General features: G+C 41.4%; 1 protein-coding gene and 1 long non-coding RNA gene across 7 annotated transcripts in view; one reads left to right on the top strand and one right to left on the bottom strand.

Annotated features, from left to right (window-relative positions):
* Nucleotides 1–250: 250 nt before the first annotated feature.
* Nucleotides 251–976, bottom strand: LOC136556123 (uncharacterized). The gene is made up of 2 exons (XR_010783577.1): nucleotides 678–976; nucleotides 251–464 (listed from the first exon to the last, which is right to left on the bottom strand). It is a non-coding gene; the product is annotated as an uncharacterized lncRNA (long non-coding RNA).
* Nucleotides 977–2,121: 1,145 nt separating this feature from the next.
* PCDH7 (protocadherin 7) overlaps nucleotides 2,122–19,541 on the top strand; it is a 264,997-nt gene continuing 247,577 nt past the window's right edge. For all 6 annotated transcript variants that reach the window (XM_066548520.1, XM_066548519.1, XM_066548521.1 and 3 more), the window contains exon 1: nucleotides 2,122–5,902. In XM_066548520.1, coding sequence (XP_066404617.1) covers nucleotides 2,732–5,902 — 3,171 coding nt within the window. In that variant the 5' untranslated portion in view covers nucleotides 2,122–2,731. The remainder of the gene's footprint in view (nucleotides 5,903–19,541) is intronic.

The following is a 19,541-nucleotide window of genomic DNA, read 5'->3' as shown; positions in this document are numbered from 1 at the left end:
CCCGCACACACACATGTACCCGCACACACACACCCGCACACGCTCATTCTCTCCCCTCTGGCTGCCCCGAGCTCGGCTGCCCCCGGAGTCTCCCTATTTTCCCTCCGGGCTCCAAGCAGAGAGGACAAGTAAGGAACCAGGCATCCCCAAGGGTAGGGCGGGAGCACACAAAAGCCATACGAGATTAAATGGCTCAAAGTCAAAAGGAGACGCGAACTAGAGACGTCAGAATAAGCAAAGTTGAGCCGGAGAGCTTTACCATTAAAGTTTATTTCCCACTTACCCAGGTAGGTGACGCTACATTTTAGCAATCATCGAAGCAGCAAGTCTGTGTTCGGAAATAAATCTGATACTTCTTACATGTGTTTCTTCTACTAACCCTCTCGCTCCCTTCCTGATAATATTCTCCGAGGGTTTTTTTGTTGTTGTTGTTTTTTTTTTCTCCTAGGATACCCACAAACATGCTGAAAAGACACATTCAAAACACGGTAATAGGAAGAACACAATCACAAAGACCGAGAGGCAGAAACAGCACTGGGAAACAGGACGAAAGTCTGAGATCTAAGGCAGTCCCTCTTCCTCCCTGGAGTTTTATGCAGTTACAGTGACTGCAGCTATTTCACAAAAGCACCGACACAACAGGGGAAGGTGGGAATCTGCAAAACGAGTTTCCTTACCAGCTTGATTCCGCAAAATGCAGAATAGAAGCAAAGAAAGGCGAACAAACATTTGCTTTAAAAATCGTTGCTCGATTCACAGTCTATAGCGGACGTGGGGAGGGAAAGGGTAGGAGAAAATCACTACAGATCACGGGTTTGAGAAAGCCACAGAAGCAACACTCGGGCGTGAAATGAGGATCGGTTTTGAGGACTGAACTGGTGTTTTGTGATGAGCAGCTATCCCACTTGCAGCACTAGCAGCAGAGACAGAGGGTAAGACTGAGCTTTCTGGAGTGCAGCGCTTGACTCGTCCTCCCTCCTCCTCCTCCCTCCCTCCCTCCCGCCCTCCCTCTCTCTCTCGCTCTCTCTCTCTCTCTCTGCTCTCCCTCTTTCTCTCTCTCCCTCTCTTTCTGTGTGTGTGTAGCGCAGGCGGTTCTGCTGCTGCAGCGTCAGGGAAGAGCTACCGAGAGAGGCTTCAGCAGCTCCCTCCACTTTGGGCAAACTTGCTGGTTTACCGCTTCTTCTCCTTCTTTTTTTTTTTTTTTTTTTTTTTTTTTTTTTTCTTTCTTTTTTTTTTTTTTTTCCTTACGAGTGGGAAGCTTCTCAATTGCCATTCAACATTTTAATGCACAAGCCGCTCTGCCGTGAAAGCGTCTGATCCACACTTCTCTGAAAGACACAGGAGGGAATACACAATTGCAGATTTCACCCACTGTGGCGGTGCAGATCACAGGAAACAATTGACTGATACAATTTTATTTGCAAATAGAACTCTGTATTTTTTTTTTAAATCGCGTCGCGGCTCTTTTCCCCTCCCCTTTGCCATTCCGCTTTATATGGATGTAATTCAGAATCTGTGTTAATTCACATGGGGGATCCAGTTACATCTTGTTCCGCTCCGGGTATAATTACGAGAGACCAATAATCGCCTTTGGACACATAGTTTTGTTGCTAACCTTTGAACTGAAAGGATCAAGTTCAGATCTGGTTACCTGCATTGGGACGGGAAGGAAGAGGAGAGAGAGAGAGAGAGAGCGAGAGAGAGAGAGACTGCAATCTCATTTGTGAATCGCTCTCAGTGCTGCAGATCCAGATTGCTTTAACACATGCAGTGCAAATGCAGGTAAGGCACACACACAAACTGCGGATGCAAAAACAAACTTGGGACTGTTGTGTGTCTATGTTCTTATCTCCAGCCTTGCAAATTCTGGGCAAACGGCTTCTGCAGTTTCTGTATCGTTGCTTTGTGACTAATGACCTTGCGCAGAGTTGTTAAAAAAAAATCCGCTCCGGAGAAAGAGCTGAACATTTTAAGCGATCTCTGAAGATGGATTTGGGTGCTTTTCTGCCAGCCAAAGGGGATATTCTGTGGACTGCACTGTAATACTCGGGGTTCTCCTATCAGCTGTGCAGCTACCGACATTATTGGGATTTTTTTTTACTTTTTTTTTTTTTTTTTTTTTTTAAGAGCTGCCCATTGCTAAGAGGATTTGGAGTTTTCCCGGACCCAAGCCCTTTGAATAAAGCAAATCACAATTTTTTTTCCCCTGTGTGTGCAGAGAGGGGGAAGAATAAAGCTATTGCCTTGGTCGTAAACGGCTGAGAGGGGGAGAGAGAGAAAGAGAGAGAGAGAGAGAGAAGAGAGAGTGTGTGAATTGTAGTTAACTCTAGTGTTGAAGACGACGACCTGGGGGGCTTCGAATCGTACAGTACTGCTCCTGCTTTTATTGCAAACCTTGCAAAGTGATTACAGTAAAATCAGAGAGGAGGAGGAGAAGGGGGAGGAGGAGGAAAATCCCATCCTATCTACTGAGATGAATCTTTAAAAAGCAAAATCCACTGTCCCGTGAACTGTAAGTATATCGGAACTGGAAGGCAGGGAGAGCAGCAGAGGAGCCAGCGGCAGGGTTTTGACCACCAATTGCACCAGTCATGAGACAATAAGTTTCCAGAAATAGAAGGATTTTATAATTGATCACCTGGACTCTCAGCCGCACTGTTGGCTTATCAGGGGAGTTTATTGGGGGGCAGGTGGGAGCGAGAGGAGGGCGGGGGGTTTCGGTACGAGGAAGATGAGGAAGATGCGGACCCTCCTTCGCTTTGTGCATTGCTGCTGCTGCTGCTTCTTGCTCCTCCTGCCTCCGCCGCTCTGGGTCAGCCTCGCAGCGGCTAAGCAGCTCCTGAAGTACCGGCTGGCCGAGGAGGGACCCGCCGACATCCGCATCGGCAACGTGGCTTCCGACCTGGGGATCGTGACGGGCTCCGGAGAGGTGACATTCAGCCTGGAGTCGGGCTCCGACTATCTCAAGATCGATAACATGACCGGGGAGCTGAGCACCACAGAGCGGCGCATCGACCGCGAAAAGCTGCCGCAGTGCCAGATGATCTTCGACGAGAACGAGTGCTTCTTGGACTTCGAGGTGTCGGTCATCGGCCCCTCGCAGAGCTGGGTGGACCTCTTCGAAGGCCGGGTCATCATCCTGGACATCAACGACAACACCCCCACCTTCCCTTCCCCCGTCCTCACGCTCACCGTGGAGGAGAACCGGCCCGTGGGGACCCTCTACCTGCTCCCCACCGCCACCGACAGGGACTTCGGCCGCAACGGCATCGAGCGCTACGAGCTGCTGCAGGAGCCCGGCGGGGACGGCGGCCGGCGCGGCGGCGGGGGCGGCTCGGCCGCGGCGGCCCCCGAGAGCGCCCCCTTCCCCGGCGGCAGCAAGCGGCGGCAGGAGGCGGAGGCGGCGGCCCGCAGCAGCGTCTTCGAGCTGCAGGTGGCCGACACCCTGGACGGGGAGAAGCAGCCGCAGCTGATCGTCAAGGGGGCGCTGGACCGGGAGCAGCGGGACTCCTACGAGCTCAGCCTCCGCGTGCGGGACGGCGGCGACCCGGCACGGTCCTCGCAGGCCATCCTGAGGGTGCTGATCACCGACGTGAACGACAACAGCCCCCGCTTCGAGAAGAGCGTCTATGAGGCGGACCTGGCGGAGAACAGCAGCCCTGGGACCCCGATCCTGCAGCTGCGAGCCACCGACCTGGACGTGGGGGTGAACGGGCAGATCGAGTATGTCTTCGGGGCGGCCACCGAGTCCGTCAGGCGCCTACTGCGGCTGGACGAGACCTCGGGCTGGCTCAGCGTCTTGCACCGCATCGACCGGGAGGAGGTGAACCAGCTTCGCTTCACTGTCATGGCCCGAGACCGGGGCCAGCCCCCCAAGACAGACAAGGCCACTGTAGTGCTGAACATCCGGGATGAAAATGACAACGTGCCCACCATCGACATCCGGAAAATTGGGCGCATCCCGCTCCGGGACGGGGTGGCAAGCGTGGCCGAGGATGTGCTGGTGGACACCCCCATTGCCTTGGTGCAGGTGTCAGACAGAGACCAAGGTGAAAATGGTGTGGTGACCTGCACCGTGGTGGGCGATGTGCCCTTCCAGCTCAAACCGGCCAGTGAGGGTGAAGGGGAGCCACAGAATAAGCGCAAGTATTTCCTCCACACCTCGGCCCCTCTGGATTATGAAGCCGTTCGTGACTACAACGTGGTGATTGTGGCTGTGGACTCAGGCAGCCCCAGCTTGTCCAGCAACAACTCATTGCTGGTGCGGGTCGGGGACACTAATGACAACCCTCCCATGTTCAGCCAGGCTGTGCTGGAGGTCTCCTTCCCAGAGAACAACTTGCCTGGTGAGAGGGTGGCCACAGTGGTTGCCACAGATGCGGATAGTGGCAAGAATGCTGAGATCACCTATTCCTTGGAGGCCTCACCCCTCTCCTCAGAGGCACCGGGCAGCATCTTCAGTATTGACCCTGACTCTGGGGATGTGTCGGTGCAGGCAGTGCTGGACCGTGAGCAACGGGACACCTATGAATTTCAGGTGACAGCCCGAGACAAGGGGGTGCCATCGCTGCAGGGCTCCACCACAGTGGTGGTGCGAGTGTCGGACCGCAATGACAACGAGCCACGCTTCATGCAGGATGTGTTCACCTTCTATGTGAAAGAAAACCTGCAGCCCAACAGCCCCGTGGGCATGGTGACTGTGATGGACTTTGACAAGGGCCGCAATGCCGAGCTCAGCCTTTCTATTCAGCCTGGAGATCATGAACAGGCAGCTGGCATCTTCTCCATAGAGAATGACACTGGAACCATTTTCTCCACTGTCTCTTTTGACCGTGAGCAGCAGACCAGCTACACCTTTAAGGTGAAGGCAGTGGATGGGGGAGAGCCACCACGGTCTGCCACAGCCACCGTGTCTCTCTTTGTGATGGATGAGAACGACAATGCACCCACTGTCACCTTCCCCAGCAACAGCTCCTACACTGTGCTGCCACCCTCCAGCAACATGCGCACTGTGGTGGCCACAGTGGTCGCCACTGATGCTGACACAGGTCTCAATGCTGACCTCAACTACAGCATTGTTGGGGGCAACCCCTTCAAACTCTTTGAAATAGACCCGGCCAGTGGTGTGGTGTCACTGGTGGGCAAGTTGGCCCCCAAGCACTATGGCCTGCACCGCCTGGTTGTGCAGGTGAATGACAGTGGGCAGCCCCCCCAGTCCACCACTGCCCTGCTCCATGTCTTTGTCAACGAGAGCCTGTCCAATGCCACTGTGGTGGAGAGCCAGGTGGCTCGCAGCCTTCACACCCCACTGGCCCAGGACATTGCTGGTGATCCCAGCTATGAGCTGAGCAAGCAGAGGCTTAGCATAGTCATTGGCGTGGTGGCTGGCATCATGACCGTCATCCTTCTTATCCTCGTGGTGGTCATGGCCCGCTACTGTCGATCCAAGGGCAAGCATGGCTACGAGGCCGGCAAGAAGGACCATGAGGATTTCTTCACCCCCCAGCAGCACGACAAGGCCAAGAAGCCCAAGAAGGACAAGAAAGGCAAGAAGGGCAAGCAGCCCCTCTACAGCAGCATTGTTACTGTCGAGGCTTCCAAGCCCAATGGGCAGCGCTACGACAGCGTGAACGAGAAGCTCTCGGACAGCCCTGGCATGGGCCGATATCGCTCGGTCAATGGTGGCCCAGGCAGCCCTGACCTGGCCAGGCACTACAAGTCGAGCTCACCTCTGCCCACGGTCCAGCTGCACCCACAGTCCCCCACTGCTGGCAAAAAGCACCAGGCCGTGCAGGACCTGCCCCCAGCAAACACCTTCGTGGGCGCTGGCGACAACATCTCCATCGGCTCGGACCATTGCTCCGAGTACAGCTGCCAGGCCAGCAGCAAGTACAGCAAGCAGGTAAGAGCGCTGCACCCCGCGGGCCCCAGCACGCAGACACACGCACACAGAGCGGGCGAGGGAGCCAGGATGCGCGTTCCCCCCGCCTCCCGCCCTGGCACAGGCACACACCCCGTCCAGCTTCAGTGACCCGTTCAGTCTGGTGCCCCCGCCCCCTCGCTCCAGGCAGGCAGTCAGGGGCACAGACCAACACACAGCACGAAGGAAGGACAGTCAGACATCTTTATTGCTATTACTATAATTTTTATCATTGTCCCCGCTTATCAGATCCGGCAGCCGACCAGCCCGTCCGTGCAGCCGGCGCTGCCCCGCCGCAGGCGCAGCGGCAGCCGGCCGCGGGGGCCGGGCTCTGTCTCCAGTCCCGACAGCGAACTGTAAGGCAGCCTGAGATGCCTTTATCAGCCAAGAGCCCGGAGGCCAAACCCGGCGGTTTTGGGGGGGTCGAGGGGAGATCAGGACCCCCAACCAGGCGGAGCCGCCATCCCCCTCCCGTTCCCCGGCCCCGCCTCCATCAGCCTGTCCCGGCGCTTCCCCCACCGAGATGCTTTCCCAGCCCTAGGGATGTGTCAGCTCCGGCTGAGGAGGAAAGTTTCGCCTCGGCAGCCAGTTGTTTCGGGGAAAGGGGGGTGCTGCCTGCCTGACGCTTCCTAAAGCTGTGGGTGAGAGTGGATTTGCAGCCGCAGCGCTGAAGCGTTAATGGCTGTAATTACCGGGTCTTTCATTAGGACCAAAAGGTTTAAATAATCTACACAGCCTATCTGCGCTCTAATTTACACCACAGAGATTTGCACTCATTGCAGCAGTTGCTCTGAATACACATAGGCGTTAGTTTAGAGTCGCACCTCAGTATGTTATGTTCTCATTGCTTTTTTTTTTTTTTATGCCCCTCTTGCCTACCTCGTGAATTTTCATTCACGCCGAGAGGCCCTAATTTGCTCGCCCAGCTGCTGTTTGTAGTCGTGAGACCTCTCGGAGCGAAATGTGCCTTCAGGGGTGCCACGAGTGGCTGGCTCTGGTCTCGGCTGTGTTGCCAGGGCTCGGTTCAGTGAAGCTCCGATTGCCTAAAACTGGTGATGGTAGGGACAGTCTTTACAGTCCTTGAAATAAGATAGGGATAGCACAGAGGGGAATCAAGCTCCTAAGTGAAGGCTTCCGTTTATTTTATAAGACGCTTATGTACCCTGAACAGAGGTCCCTCGTTTTTGGGGGAGTACTTTTTGGGTGATAGTACGTGTAAGATAACATCCTGAACGTTTTCTCAACTGCAATGCACATTACACAGGAAGCTAGAGGCAAGTGAATGCTGATTCATGTAACTACACATCCAAGTCTGGAACAGGGAAATTCTGACTAGTTTGACAAAAATGCTTTCTTTTCCACTTATTAACATGCAAATATGGTACACGATGACATTTTTTTATACTTTGAAATGTTTGCTGGTTTACTAAAACTGAGGTTTTACAAGTGTTGCCAGTATTTGCACTCTGCTCAGAAATACTTAAAATATAGTAGCATAAACCTAATTGTGTAAGCCACCCCGTCCAATCTTTCAGGTCACCAAAATAGTGTGATTGTAATATCTACCAGTGCCTTTGTACATGTGGCTATGAAAGTGATACAGACTTATAGAACGTTTGACACAGCAGTTTCTGTGTGACACATTTCATTAGTGTTGTCCTAGAGAGTACATCACAATTTCAGTTTGAGAATAGTCTGTATAAAATACAAATTACTAAATTCTTTATCTTTCATCTCCTAAGGTTTATTAAGCACGAGTAGATTATGCCATTTTAGCAAACACTGGAATAAAAGTAGTAGTGGAATATATGCTAATCACCTATCACTTCTTTATTGATACTTCAATTCATCTAAACATATGGATTATAATCTGCTAAAGTGTAGTTTAATTTCAGTGTAAAAGAATGATTTGCACTCTAAGAGTAGGAAAGTTACAAATTTCTGTTTTGCTTGATAAAAAAACCTCAAACTTGTTTAAGATTATCATACAGTAATATATTTTGAATTACTTAATATATTCCAAGGAATTCTTTTGATATAAAATATATGAGAAAACTTAGTAGAAGAAAATGGTTTTATTGCACTTTTACAAAGTAGTGCATCTTGAATTGCTCCATTACCTGTTTGCTGCAAAGCAGTTTCTCAGTGTTGATAGTTCTCTTGTGTTAAATATTTAGCCTGTTAGGAATGTTCACTTATTCAAGTAGTTTATAGCCAGTATTCTAATGTCTTATCTATTTATTTTTAAATATGTAGAGAGTATTTTCACACTTGTAAAGCATGCAAATAAATTGGAAATTGTCCAAGAAAACAGTAAAGGTAGTGTTAAATAACAGACTTTATGGGAGAGTCTATCAGTCACAAACCCTCTGTTTCCACTTTCCTATGTGTACTTGCCAGATTGTTGCTGAGTGACATTTGTATACTTTTGCTCATTTTACATAGTACTGAAGACATTAAGACTTACTTGCATAAACAATAAATAAAATGTACAGTTTTCACATCTCAAGTATTGACAGTGCAGTATTTCTCAGTTTAGCAGGCAAAACACCTGAGGATTTTTAACACCCAAACCACGTGGAGCTCTTGTTCAGCACAATTGTTTAGAGAGAAATGTGAAGCAGATGCAGATAAAGGGTTCTGATGGGGTGTATATCAGATTGTTTCATAGTTCTGCTGTACCTGTGGAACAGAACCAGTAGCATAATGGTATGACTGTGGTAGGGAGACTACTTGAAACCTCTGAGACTGCCTTTATTTACTCATTGTCAGTTCCCTTGTTCTAAGTAGACATTAGAGAGTGTATAAAATTTTAGAACAAATAAGTGGACACAGCAGAACATACCTGCTCTAAGTTACTGGAGATGAGAGTGATGCTAATTACCCATTAGTGTAATTAGAACTGGTAACTGATACTTTCCTATAACTACAATACAGCAGTCAGGAATAAAGTCTCTACTTACATGACCGACTGGTGTACCCCAGGGGACACAGGTTGTTTTCATTCCCATGATTTGATACTTAATTTTAAAGATGTTGAATTGAATTCTTATATGAGTTTCAAAATACATCATATTTGATACAGGACATTATAAAATAACTTAATTAGAGAAAACTGCAAACAATTTGTAACTCTCCTTCCGGCATCATGTCTTTTATATAAAGTTTAAAACAAAATTCTGTATTCAGTAGACTTCTGACATTTCACAGTCACTATTTGTAGGAGATCTTTAACAAGTTTAACTCTTATCCTTGTCTTACTTAGCATGGTATTACTCTGAAATATTCTTTTAGCCTCTCACTTTTCAATTCTCTCCTTTTCAGTAAAGCACTACAAATGTCTAAAACACTTAGCATTCCACAGGTCTTAATCACTTGCCAAAAGTTAAAGCTGCACAGAAGTGTTTTACTGAATGCGGATGAGTTTAAATGTTTTTCTGGATCATGGATTTAAAATTTGAAACCTCCAGGTGCTGCACATTGCCTGTGAGGAGCCTGGATACTGGGATTTCCAGCAAAGACAGCCAAAGATAATGAAAGCTCAGTGCCTAAGGAGAATCACTTAACAGCTTGGAGAGCTACATACTTAATCATAGATCTCATAATGAATTTTAATTGTAAATACTTGTTTATTTTATCTTTTAGTTACAGATATATTTTTGTAATATATACTTCACCTCTTTGTCTCACAGTGTGATATAAGCAGTTTTATTTCAGTGAAAATTTTGATCATGAATCCACATGTTACTAATCACTCTTTGAAGAAAGGCCTTTTAAACTCTTTATACGTTTATGCTTCTTGGCCATCATCTTATCTCAGTTTCTTTTTTATTTGCTTTACTAAGAAATGATTATTGGCTCTTTAAAACACTTCAGTTATAATGCTGAGGGGATTTTTGCTTCTTTTTTTTTAGGAGATATTGGTCACTATAGGTGGAACTTATAGAAACAGTAAAGGAATTCCTGCACAGAATTATTTCTGTACTTCAGATATTGGCTTTTTAGCCTCTGTAATTCTTTGTGAAAAATCCCAATGCCTTTTCTCATTGAAAATGTACTGTTTCATGAAGAAAAATGTTTATCAAACCAGTGTGCTGACACTCCAATCAAAATTATTTGCATTTTCTGTAAAGTCTTACTTTCCTGAAAGTGAAATACACAGAAATTATTTGCTGGAAAAAAATCCTTGTTCAGTAGCCAGTTAATTTATTTAATAAAATTTCAAACATTAATCAGTCTGCTGCAATATTGCAGAAGCATTTTGACTCATTGGTTATCATGTATGTCAATCTATAAACTAAATGGATCAATTTCCTCATAAACATGCACATATACCCAGCAGCCCTAATAGGACCCCAAATTCACCCATTAAGGAGGCAATCAGTTTAGCCATACAGGAGGGCATCATCTTTCCTCTTGTTTATGTACAGACACACACACACACACCAAGGCTTATCTCAAAGGCTATTTTTTATATTCCCAAACACCTCTAAAGAATAATTTTTTTCACAACTTTAAGCTAAGCAAATACACTACAGTATAATAATAATAAAAATAGCAATGTTATTGTGGCACTAAGTCCCATGTCAAAAAAAAGAGAACATTTTTATTGAGTAGAAACATTTATATTGGTGACTTTTTTCATACATTTAACTTTCATACTATTTTGTGAAAAATGTACAGAAGTATTTTCAATTTTCTGTTCTCATTTTGCATTATGTTAAATATTTTACAATTAGTTTTTAAAAGTGACCCACATTTCACCTTCAGTAGCAAATTATGATGAGAGAGGGGCTAATTAAACATGAAATGGATGTATCATTGATGCTTTAATTATCTTTATTTAACAGAAAGTGTTCCACTGATAAGTGCAGCTTTTATTTTTTTTCCTCTCCAGTAAAATCATCTTGTACAGTGCACAAATGACTAAGTTACCACTGAATCATTCTGCACTCCCAGGAGATGTACAGAGCCAAAAGGGACAGGATCTGAGTAAAGGAGGATACATGCTCTGAATAAGTAAAGAACTGTACTATTATAGGCAAAGGGTAGCAAGAAACATCTTTAAAAGGATAGAACCTGATTTATCAACTCAGACAGCTCTCTGGCATTATACATAGAGAACTTGGGTTATAACCATGGTTAGCAGCTTTACTATTGCTGTCAGTCTTTATGTTTCTGAGTGTGTTTCTTCCTCTTTCTCTCTCTGTTGTTTTTTTAAGTTTTTGTTTAGTTATCTGTTTTTCTAGTATTTGGGATAGTTGCTAGTTTGACCATCAGTACAGCTTTGTTTCATCTGTATAGCTTCAGACTCATTTTCCTTTAAGTATTTTCTTTCAAAAGTTTAAGAAGGTTTATGTACTTAGTAATATGCTAGGCTACTTTGACATATAAAACTAATCAATTTGGTTTTGCATTAAAATATAAAAGAAAATCAACAAACTTCAGAGGTAGTTAGCATTATAAGTCAACTAAATCCTTGACAAGCACTCTGAACTCTTCACTATAATTGCAAAACATTTTAGTACTTAATTACTAATCTTAACAAGATTAACATAATTTTGACTATATATATAGGGAATATTGATAGAAGCATATAGGCAATCCAGTACAGTATTTAACAGGAAGATTTTCTCAGCAAGTCTGCTTCTAACAGATATTTAGAAGCTGTTAAAGCTGCAAAATATACTTTTTTCAGTCTTAGGCCATATTACGTGAAATATGTTCCATGTAATTTATGTTCTATATTTCTCCATTTAAAAAAAATACCTTTTTAGATGGTTTTATTTCAGCATGTGTTGAGAATATGGTATTTTTCTGTTTTTCTTCCTTGATTTTTCTTTCCTGGAAGAGTAAATTTGTTTTCTGTTATCAGATTTTAGACTTTTGTAGCATAGACTATACATTCATTTTAATCAATAATTGAAATTACAAACATAGACCAACAGCTACAATCAAGGACCAAAAAATCTTTTAAATTATTGTTGTTTTTTGTATATAAATTTGTATTATTTTAATTTTTAATTAAGTTTATAAAAGAAAATTGTGGCATGCATAAAGGTATATTTCAAGCTATGACTAATTTACTGTTTTTCATATATTTCAGGAAATAGACTTCCCAAGGTCACTTGTATTTTGTTGTTGTGGATGACAAAATATCACAGTAATGCTGTAGTAACTAGGATTAGTGGGGCTTCTGAAATGGGTGACAAGAATCAGAATGGAATAAGACCAGAATAATCCATAGGAGATTTCAAACTTTTTAATTTCTTATTTTAATGCAATTTCCTCTAAAAATATTTAACTGAGAGCAGGTCATGAACACACAAGTAAAATCTCAAAATGTGATTATACTGAAGTATGAGTTAGTCAGGTTCCTGAATTATGTCAGTGATACACACTGAAGTTGTCCAACTCTGTGGAGATGTGCTTAGCATGAGTCATTTGCTCACTCTTATGTGGCCATTTTCACTGACAAGAGATCTAAAATTAAAATTAAGAACAACTTTTGAAGGTATTAAAACCCCAAGGGATTAGCTGTATATATAGCACATACAAGCAGTGTGGAGGAATGATTTATTATTACTTTTTGTGAAAGGAGAATATAGAAAAACTTTGGGTTTAGAAGTTTGAACAAAAACAATGTTCTGGCCTCATTTAAAACTGTGTAAAAGTGATGTAACTTTTTTATTGTTTATACCAGTAAAAAAAATTCCTCTCATTTAGGCAAAAAGCTGCTTTGAAATCTTTAGTTTATAAAATGATGCAGCATAGCCCCAAAAGATCAGTTTTACTCAGAGTGGATCATAAACAGCATAAATATTAGAAGTTGAAGAAAACCATTATCTTTTTCTTTCAAAACCTAATTTACCTTATTAACTACTAAAAAGAGTGAGTATACTTTTTAAAGGCAAACATTTTTCTGTCGAATGAGATTTTGCTACAGATTTAATGTTCTAGTTTGTAACTGAATTAAATGAATGTGTCCTTGCAAGTAGCATTCTTGCAGTATTAGGAAGCAATAAAATTGGCATTTACCACTGTTTGATAAAAGGTCTTTTATTATCTACAGATAATTATGGATAATGTAAAGTTAGTGTTTTAAGGCTAGGTACAGAAGGTAGGAATTAGCTGATGCTGAAAATTGCTCATAGATAGAACCAGAATACAGAAATACTGATTCCACCTGCCAAAAGTTCAGACACAATATTATCTTGCAGTCATGTGTAAACAAATTCCTTTATGGTACCCCTTTTAAGTAAAAGAAAATTGCCACCTGACAGCATAAAAATTCCTGAATTTTGAATGATCGTGTGATTATTGTGAAGAATCTGCCATAAACTCCATTCAAATTAGATTCTTGACTGGTCGTGTGGCCAGGAAATGTATTGTGTGTTATGTGTCAAATGTTTTGTCTGTTGTAACACTTCTAAAAGAGAAATGGGAGGGGGTGCTGTACTTTATTCTGTCTATCCATGTATAAATATCAAGGTCTCTTCAGCCCTTGAGCAGTGTAAAATATGAGAAGTAGCCCCTACTTCCTTTGGATACCAAATCTTGAGAGTCAGAATTACTTTAACACAGAGACTTATCCTTCGGTAAAAAAATAGACCCTTCACCAGGACAATGCATTTAAAGAGACACAATCTGGGGTAGAATTATGTTTCTGACTTCAGTGTTGTGCTGGCAAATGAACTAAAGGAAGTTATGGAGACTGTCATGACATTCTGGTTATGGTTCAGCTATCTGAGGGTGAGCATCCTGATGTCAGCTTAGGTAGCTGAAAGTTCCTGTGCTGTCTGCACAGAGCTGCACGCACAGGGTGCATGATGCAAGACTTGAGTGTCTTCTGTGACTCTTCTGTAGCTGCAGCTCAAGGCCAAACAAAAAACCAATCACTAAATCCTTTGGTTTACTTAAAGGAACAATGTTTGAAATAGAATTAAGCACTCTGTGCGTGTGGTGCACTTTGGCAGGGCTGAAAATTATTTTTCCTGTGAGAACTTCAGCACAGTTTTCAAATGTGTGTGCCATACATGTGCCAATTAATAGAACAGAATCTGCATGTGCAGACATCTGATTACATATAAGCAATAAACTGAATTTTCATTCATTGTCAGACCTCTCAGGTTGATGTTTATCTCAGGTGAAACTACAGGTAATACCTCTAAAGTCAATCAAATTTAGCTAGTATTAATGGCAGTGAATTGTGTCAGGTGTTGTAATATTCAGAAAATGCTTCATATTAGAATAAAATATAGATAGAGAGCACCAATTTATCAGTTTGGATGTTAATCCCCTGCATTTAAGTTATCAACATGTATATAAGTATCATTTGCAAATTAACAGAGTAGGTTTTCATCATGTATTACATCCAAATCTAAAGTTATCTTTCTAAAAGGGTCTGGAAATGATGTGGCTTTAATGACACTTCAAAAAAGTAAGATTTTAGTATTGAATACATTCTTGCTTAAACTAATGATACAGCAAGTATACATATGTCAAGCTACCTTTTTTGGTCCACAGACAGGTCATGGTGTTTGTTCATGGAGCTGTGTGTTACCTCTTGGAGGCATATTTACAAGAAAGGCTTGGCCTAAAACTACCCCAGCAACTTTATAATGCAAAATGTTGTTTTGGATGAAATCTGGCCATTTGCTTGGGAAAATCTGCTTGGTTTATTGCAAGCCCCATTTAAAACACTATATTGTACAAGAGAAAATACTTCTGTAGTTTGCAGTCCTTGTAAAGGTGAAAGACAAGAGTGGAAATACAGATAATAAACCAACAGAAAACAAAAGCATTAGGTCATCTGCTCCTAATATTTTCACAGTGATATTTTAAGTCCCTATTTTGCACTTTTGCTATTCAGAACTTTTACAGTTTTGGTGGTTTTAACATACATCTGATCATGTCATACCTGCTTTAAGGTGGGTTACATTGCCTTAAAATTTGAGTAATGAAATAGTTAATCAGTTTCCTTATCTCCATCCATGTATTCCAAATTGGTTATAATGACATAACCTGTGCCTTGTGTGATAGTGAGAGAGGATATCAATCATTCTGCTGGATTAGAGAAGTGCTATTTTCAGTGAGCATGTAATTATATTCCAATTGCAGTACAAGTTTACAGAAGGACAGTAATTGATTTACTTGAAAGAGAAATATTTGTTGAATTTTCAAGTAATGTTGTGAGTTTTTATATGGAGGGAATAATTGCACTGGAAACTAGAAGTATCTACTTAACAGGGCACTACATGCTCAGCCCAGATCTTGGGTAAGATCTGTCACACTTTAGTGGATTTAGAAAATCACTCAGATGACTCCTCTGACTATATGCTAAATGTTTTACTTTTCTTTCTGTAATATAAGGGACTAAATTTTAATCATATACAGAAAAATTCCATTAAATTTAATTTTATTTTAATGGAATTTTTCTGAATATGAGTAAAATTCAGCTATTTCTAGAGCAGATGTCAATTCTGATGAGTAAAAGTGACAGCAGGGTGAAACAGAGCAGAACCTGTTTCCATAGAGTCTTTAAAATATGAGTGATTTTCCAAGGAATTGCAACACAAAGTCTGGGTCATGTATTTTGCTCAATTTGTTACTAGATGCATATGCAAGAGAAGAGTATGACATATCTGAACTAACTACAGTGCAGATGTGAGTAGTACTCATAGCCTGGCAGAACTACCACCGAGGCACAGTGGGTGCTTTGCAGCATATGGGTTTGTGTAACGGGTGGGTTCACCCAATAGGTTCAGTAACTGGCAGACCCTTGAGCAGACAGGAATTCACTAGGGCTTGGTGCACCACAGCAATTCATTCTCTTTAAATTCACCAGGTTCACAGGTAGAAATGATAGGTATACTACTAAAATACTTGCTACTTGTGGTGTTTTTCTGTGCTTTTGTACAAGAATTAAAAAAAATACATAAGACAGTTTTAGTTTAGAAGTAAAGGGAACTTGTGCAAGTGTTTACAAAATGGCTTGCATTTGCCATCCGGTGTTTTGCAGAGATCACTGCATGCTTATATAATTTATCCTTTTTTGTGCAACTTTGGGTCTTTAAATAATTATCTATAGTGTTGCTGGTATTCTGGATCTTTCTGTTTGTTCTTTAATGCAGATGAGTAACAGTGTGAAATCCCTCTGTCCAGCATAAATTAGGAATATTTTGTTTTCATTATATTGCAAAATGTTTTATCAGTTGTGGTCTCATGTTCAAGGAGACTGGCTGATGCTTTACTCAGTTGGCCCTTCAGAAGCTGATGAAAGAATTGAAAATTTATCTTGGACTTTCTAATACTGCCCATTAGTGCACCTTTCTAGGAACGTTGAATGCTAAATTTATGCATTTTTTCTATACTACTTCTTAATTAAATATATGAAGGGACTGAACTCTTTAAATTATATGGTAAACTTCCTGGAGAATTAATGTTACAGAAATATGAAAGGTCTGGCTAAAGCATCACTCTACCAAATATTTCTAAAAGACTTTATATATTTATAAGACTTCATGATCTACTATTGATGCAAATTACTAAGGATAAAAGAAAATCCATCTGTTATCAAAGAAAAAAATAAATTAAATAAGTCCAAGGATTTGAAAGACTTAGCATTAAGGACTAAGTATTCATACTTTGTGATGGGTTTATAGTAATTGACAGTAGAAAAGACTTCCTTTTAGCATTTACAATGTGGGTTATTTTTCTTTAAACCAAAGAAAATGACTTTGCCATAAAAGCTTCTCATGTAACATATCCTGTCTCATTTCATAATTTCCTATCCTTCACTGAAATGTCTCAATTAAAATACGGCCTACACCATTTCATGTTGTGTTGGGCATTACTAGCTTTATTATTACCCTTACATTTAATCAAATGGTCAGTAGCTAAATAAATAGCATTTCACCAAGAGCTGTTGCTTTTCAATCAGCTAGGAAAAAGATTACAGGCCTGAGCACAGATCTAAGGCTAGTGTCTCCAATCTGCAACTAATTGTGCACTGATAATAGCACTGCCCACAGGCAAATCTTACTCGCTGTCCTGATCTATGATATATTTTTCTGAATGTTAATATTACATCAGATGGAGTAATTTTGTTGCAGTTGCCATATTTAACCTTTCCTTTTTAACTGAAAATATATATTGTTTGGAGACACTACCTTCATGCCTAATTTCTGGAAAGAAATGCGTAAAAAGAAATCTCAAGGGAAACATTATAGCCGTGCTTTTTCCTTTAGCTTCTCCTCTTAAAACAGTTTCTTCTTTAGAAGATAAAGTACTGCTGATACTTAAAGAAGTACTTACATGTAACATTACATATTCTGTGGCTTATGTGAGGGATTGAGGACCATGTTTTACAAACTGCAGCAGGAAGCAGTGCTTCACTCTCCCCTGGTGTGGATGGACTAGCTGTTGAGGGTGTGGGTCCCAGAGTTCTCTCTGGATCAACTGCAGATCACATAGTAACTGCATATAGAAGATGTGCAGATTACATCATTAAGACATTATAAATATTCACATTTTTCCAGTGTGAAGTTGATGAGGGTGATTAAACACACAGCAGACCCAGTACTGTACCAAGACTCCATCATTTCAGGTGCATCACAAATTCAGATCGCACTGCAAAAGCTGCTGTTAAACACAGAGGGTGGAATAGCAAATACTGCCTGTAGTCAGCACATTATAGTGTTCTGGAAGAAAACTGTCTTCTGGGCTGTGTACATTGTTCTTGTGAAATGATTCCAACAGTTTCAAATCTTTCTTTTCCCCTTGCTAGTTATAGAAACAGCTCTTCACTTTTTTCTCTAAAGCAAGTGGGAATTGTTCACTGTCACAAATAATAAATAACAAGAGTACCCGATCTGCAGAGCATGGAAGTGATAAAAACACATGCTTATGAGTGCTTGAGATTTCACAGCTATTAATTTTGAACTTTTTGATTGCAGTTCTGTTTTACAAGAGTGGATGCTGTTAGGGCAGCAGTACACAGTGACAGTGAAGGATTATGACAACATGCATTTATCACTGTAAGCTTGATAAATTCAGTGTAAGAGATGGTCAGAAAATGCCCCTAAACCTGAAGTCATAAAAGATATCTTGCCTTTACTGAAAGTTAAAATAGTGAATATTTTTCTATTACTGCTAATGATCTTTTTCAATTATAATTCAATACTAACATGAGTATGCTTGAGAAGGCTTCTTTGTGCATAATGAAATGTGTAGCTCTTACCAACATTAGTGAATTTCTTAACATGTGCACTGAAGGAATCTAGGAGTTTTGTGCAGAATGCTGTTGTATATATAACATGTAATCACATACAGAAAGGTCCTTTAAAAAAGGTCAGCAAATACTATAGCAAGTTTGGCATTAATAAAAGTCAGAAGGACTCTTAAGACTTTCAAGAGTGCTTTAAAACAGTTTTTAAAGGAACCTAGCACTTGAAGTCTAAATTGCAAGTTTGTTTAAAAGTATGCTCCCTGACTACTTCTATGTAAATCAAAATGTGGTAGATCATCTTCCCTTTTGAGATTGTACCATTTACAGGTAATAGGAGTGTTTCAAATCAGAAACCACATTTTTGGATTATGGACAGAAACAGGAATTTCAGTAATAATTGGACATCATTCTGAAGTTGTATACCATAAGAAATTAGAAATTAGAATTTGAATACTTAATCTGTAATATTTACGCTTAATTTTCAAGGTGATAACAGAGAAAAGAAATCCTCATTTATACAGTAGAAAGTCTGGAATAAGGGAAGCAATTGAGTAAGAACATGTCTAGAAATGTTAGTACTTCATTTTTTTAATCTTTATCATTCTAGGGAATTAATCTTCAGCCTTTCTGAAATCCTCACTGAGCTGGTAATTTTTTTCACATATTCCGAACATCATCAAAGCCATGCTAATCTGGACCAAGGGCATGTCTCAGAGTCCTTGAATCTCTGAAGAAAATATTTTGCTGTCTTTCCTTTTTTTTAACATGACCGAGATTCACTTCAAACTTTTATAAAACATTTAGAGAAGACAGTTTGATTATTTACAAGGTTGGTGTTATAAGATACAATCAACAGTTTACAGTTCATTGCAAGATTAATAAGAAAAAATTGCAAATCCAGGAGGCATATGTTCTCACTGAATTTCTGGCTCAGTAATTAGACAATCTGGCTACTGAGTGAGGTACATTTATGATAGGTTGTAATGTAGATCCCATGTATAAGGCATTGTAAGCCTATAATCTGGAGGAAGAAAAGGAAAGATATAATGAGAAAAGGAAATCCAGATTTTCTTTTTTTCCTGTAATGTGAATCTGTAGGTATTTATTTTGTCTCCCAAAAGAAAAGGCCTAGCATTTGAGCAAGACTTTTCTCATAGAAAAGGAGAATAGTTGGAGTTCTGTCATTTTTATTTTTCTCTAAATCTAGAATTTTCTTTCAAATTAAGAAAATCTAGTTTTTAATCATCCAACGCTCTAGATTCTGGCAATGTCTTTCATTAATTAATATTTGTATATAACTTTGCCAAGTAAAACTTATACTCTCTACCTTTCTCATCATCTTCATCAAAAGCAGTGCACTTTTAAGACACTGGGGCAGATAGATAGGAAAAT

The sequence above is a fragment of the Molothrus aeneus genome, chromosome 4 (assembly GCF_037042795.1).
Source record: "Molothrus aeneus isolate 106 chromosome 4, BPBGC_Maene_1.0, whole genome shotgun sequence".
NCBI classification, from domain to species: Eukaryota; Metazoa; Chordata; class Aves; order Passeriformes; family Icteridae; genus Molothrus; species Molothrus aeneus.
Note: the sequence above shows the minus strand (reverse complement) of the source record. Positions and strands in the feature narration are given on the sequence as shown.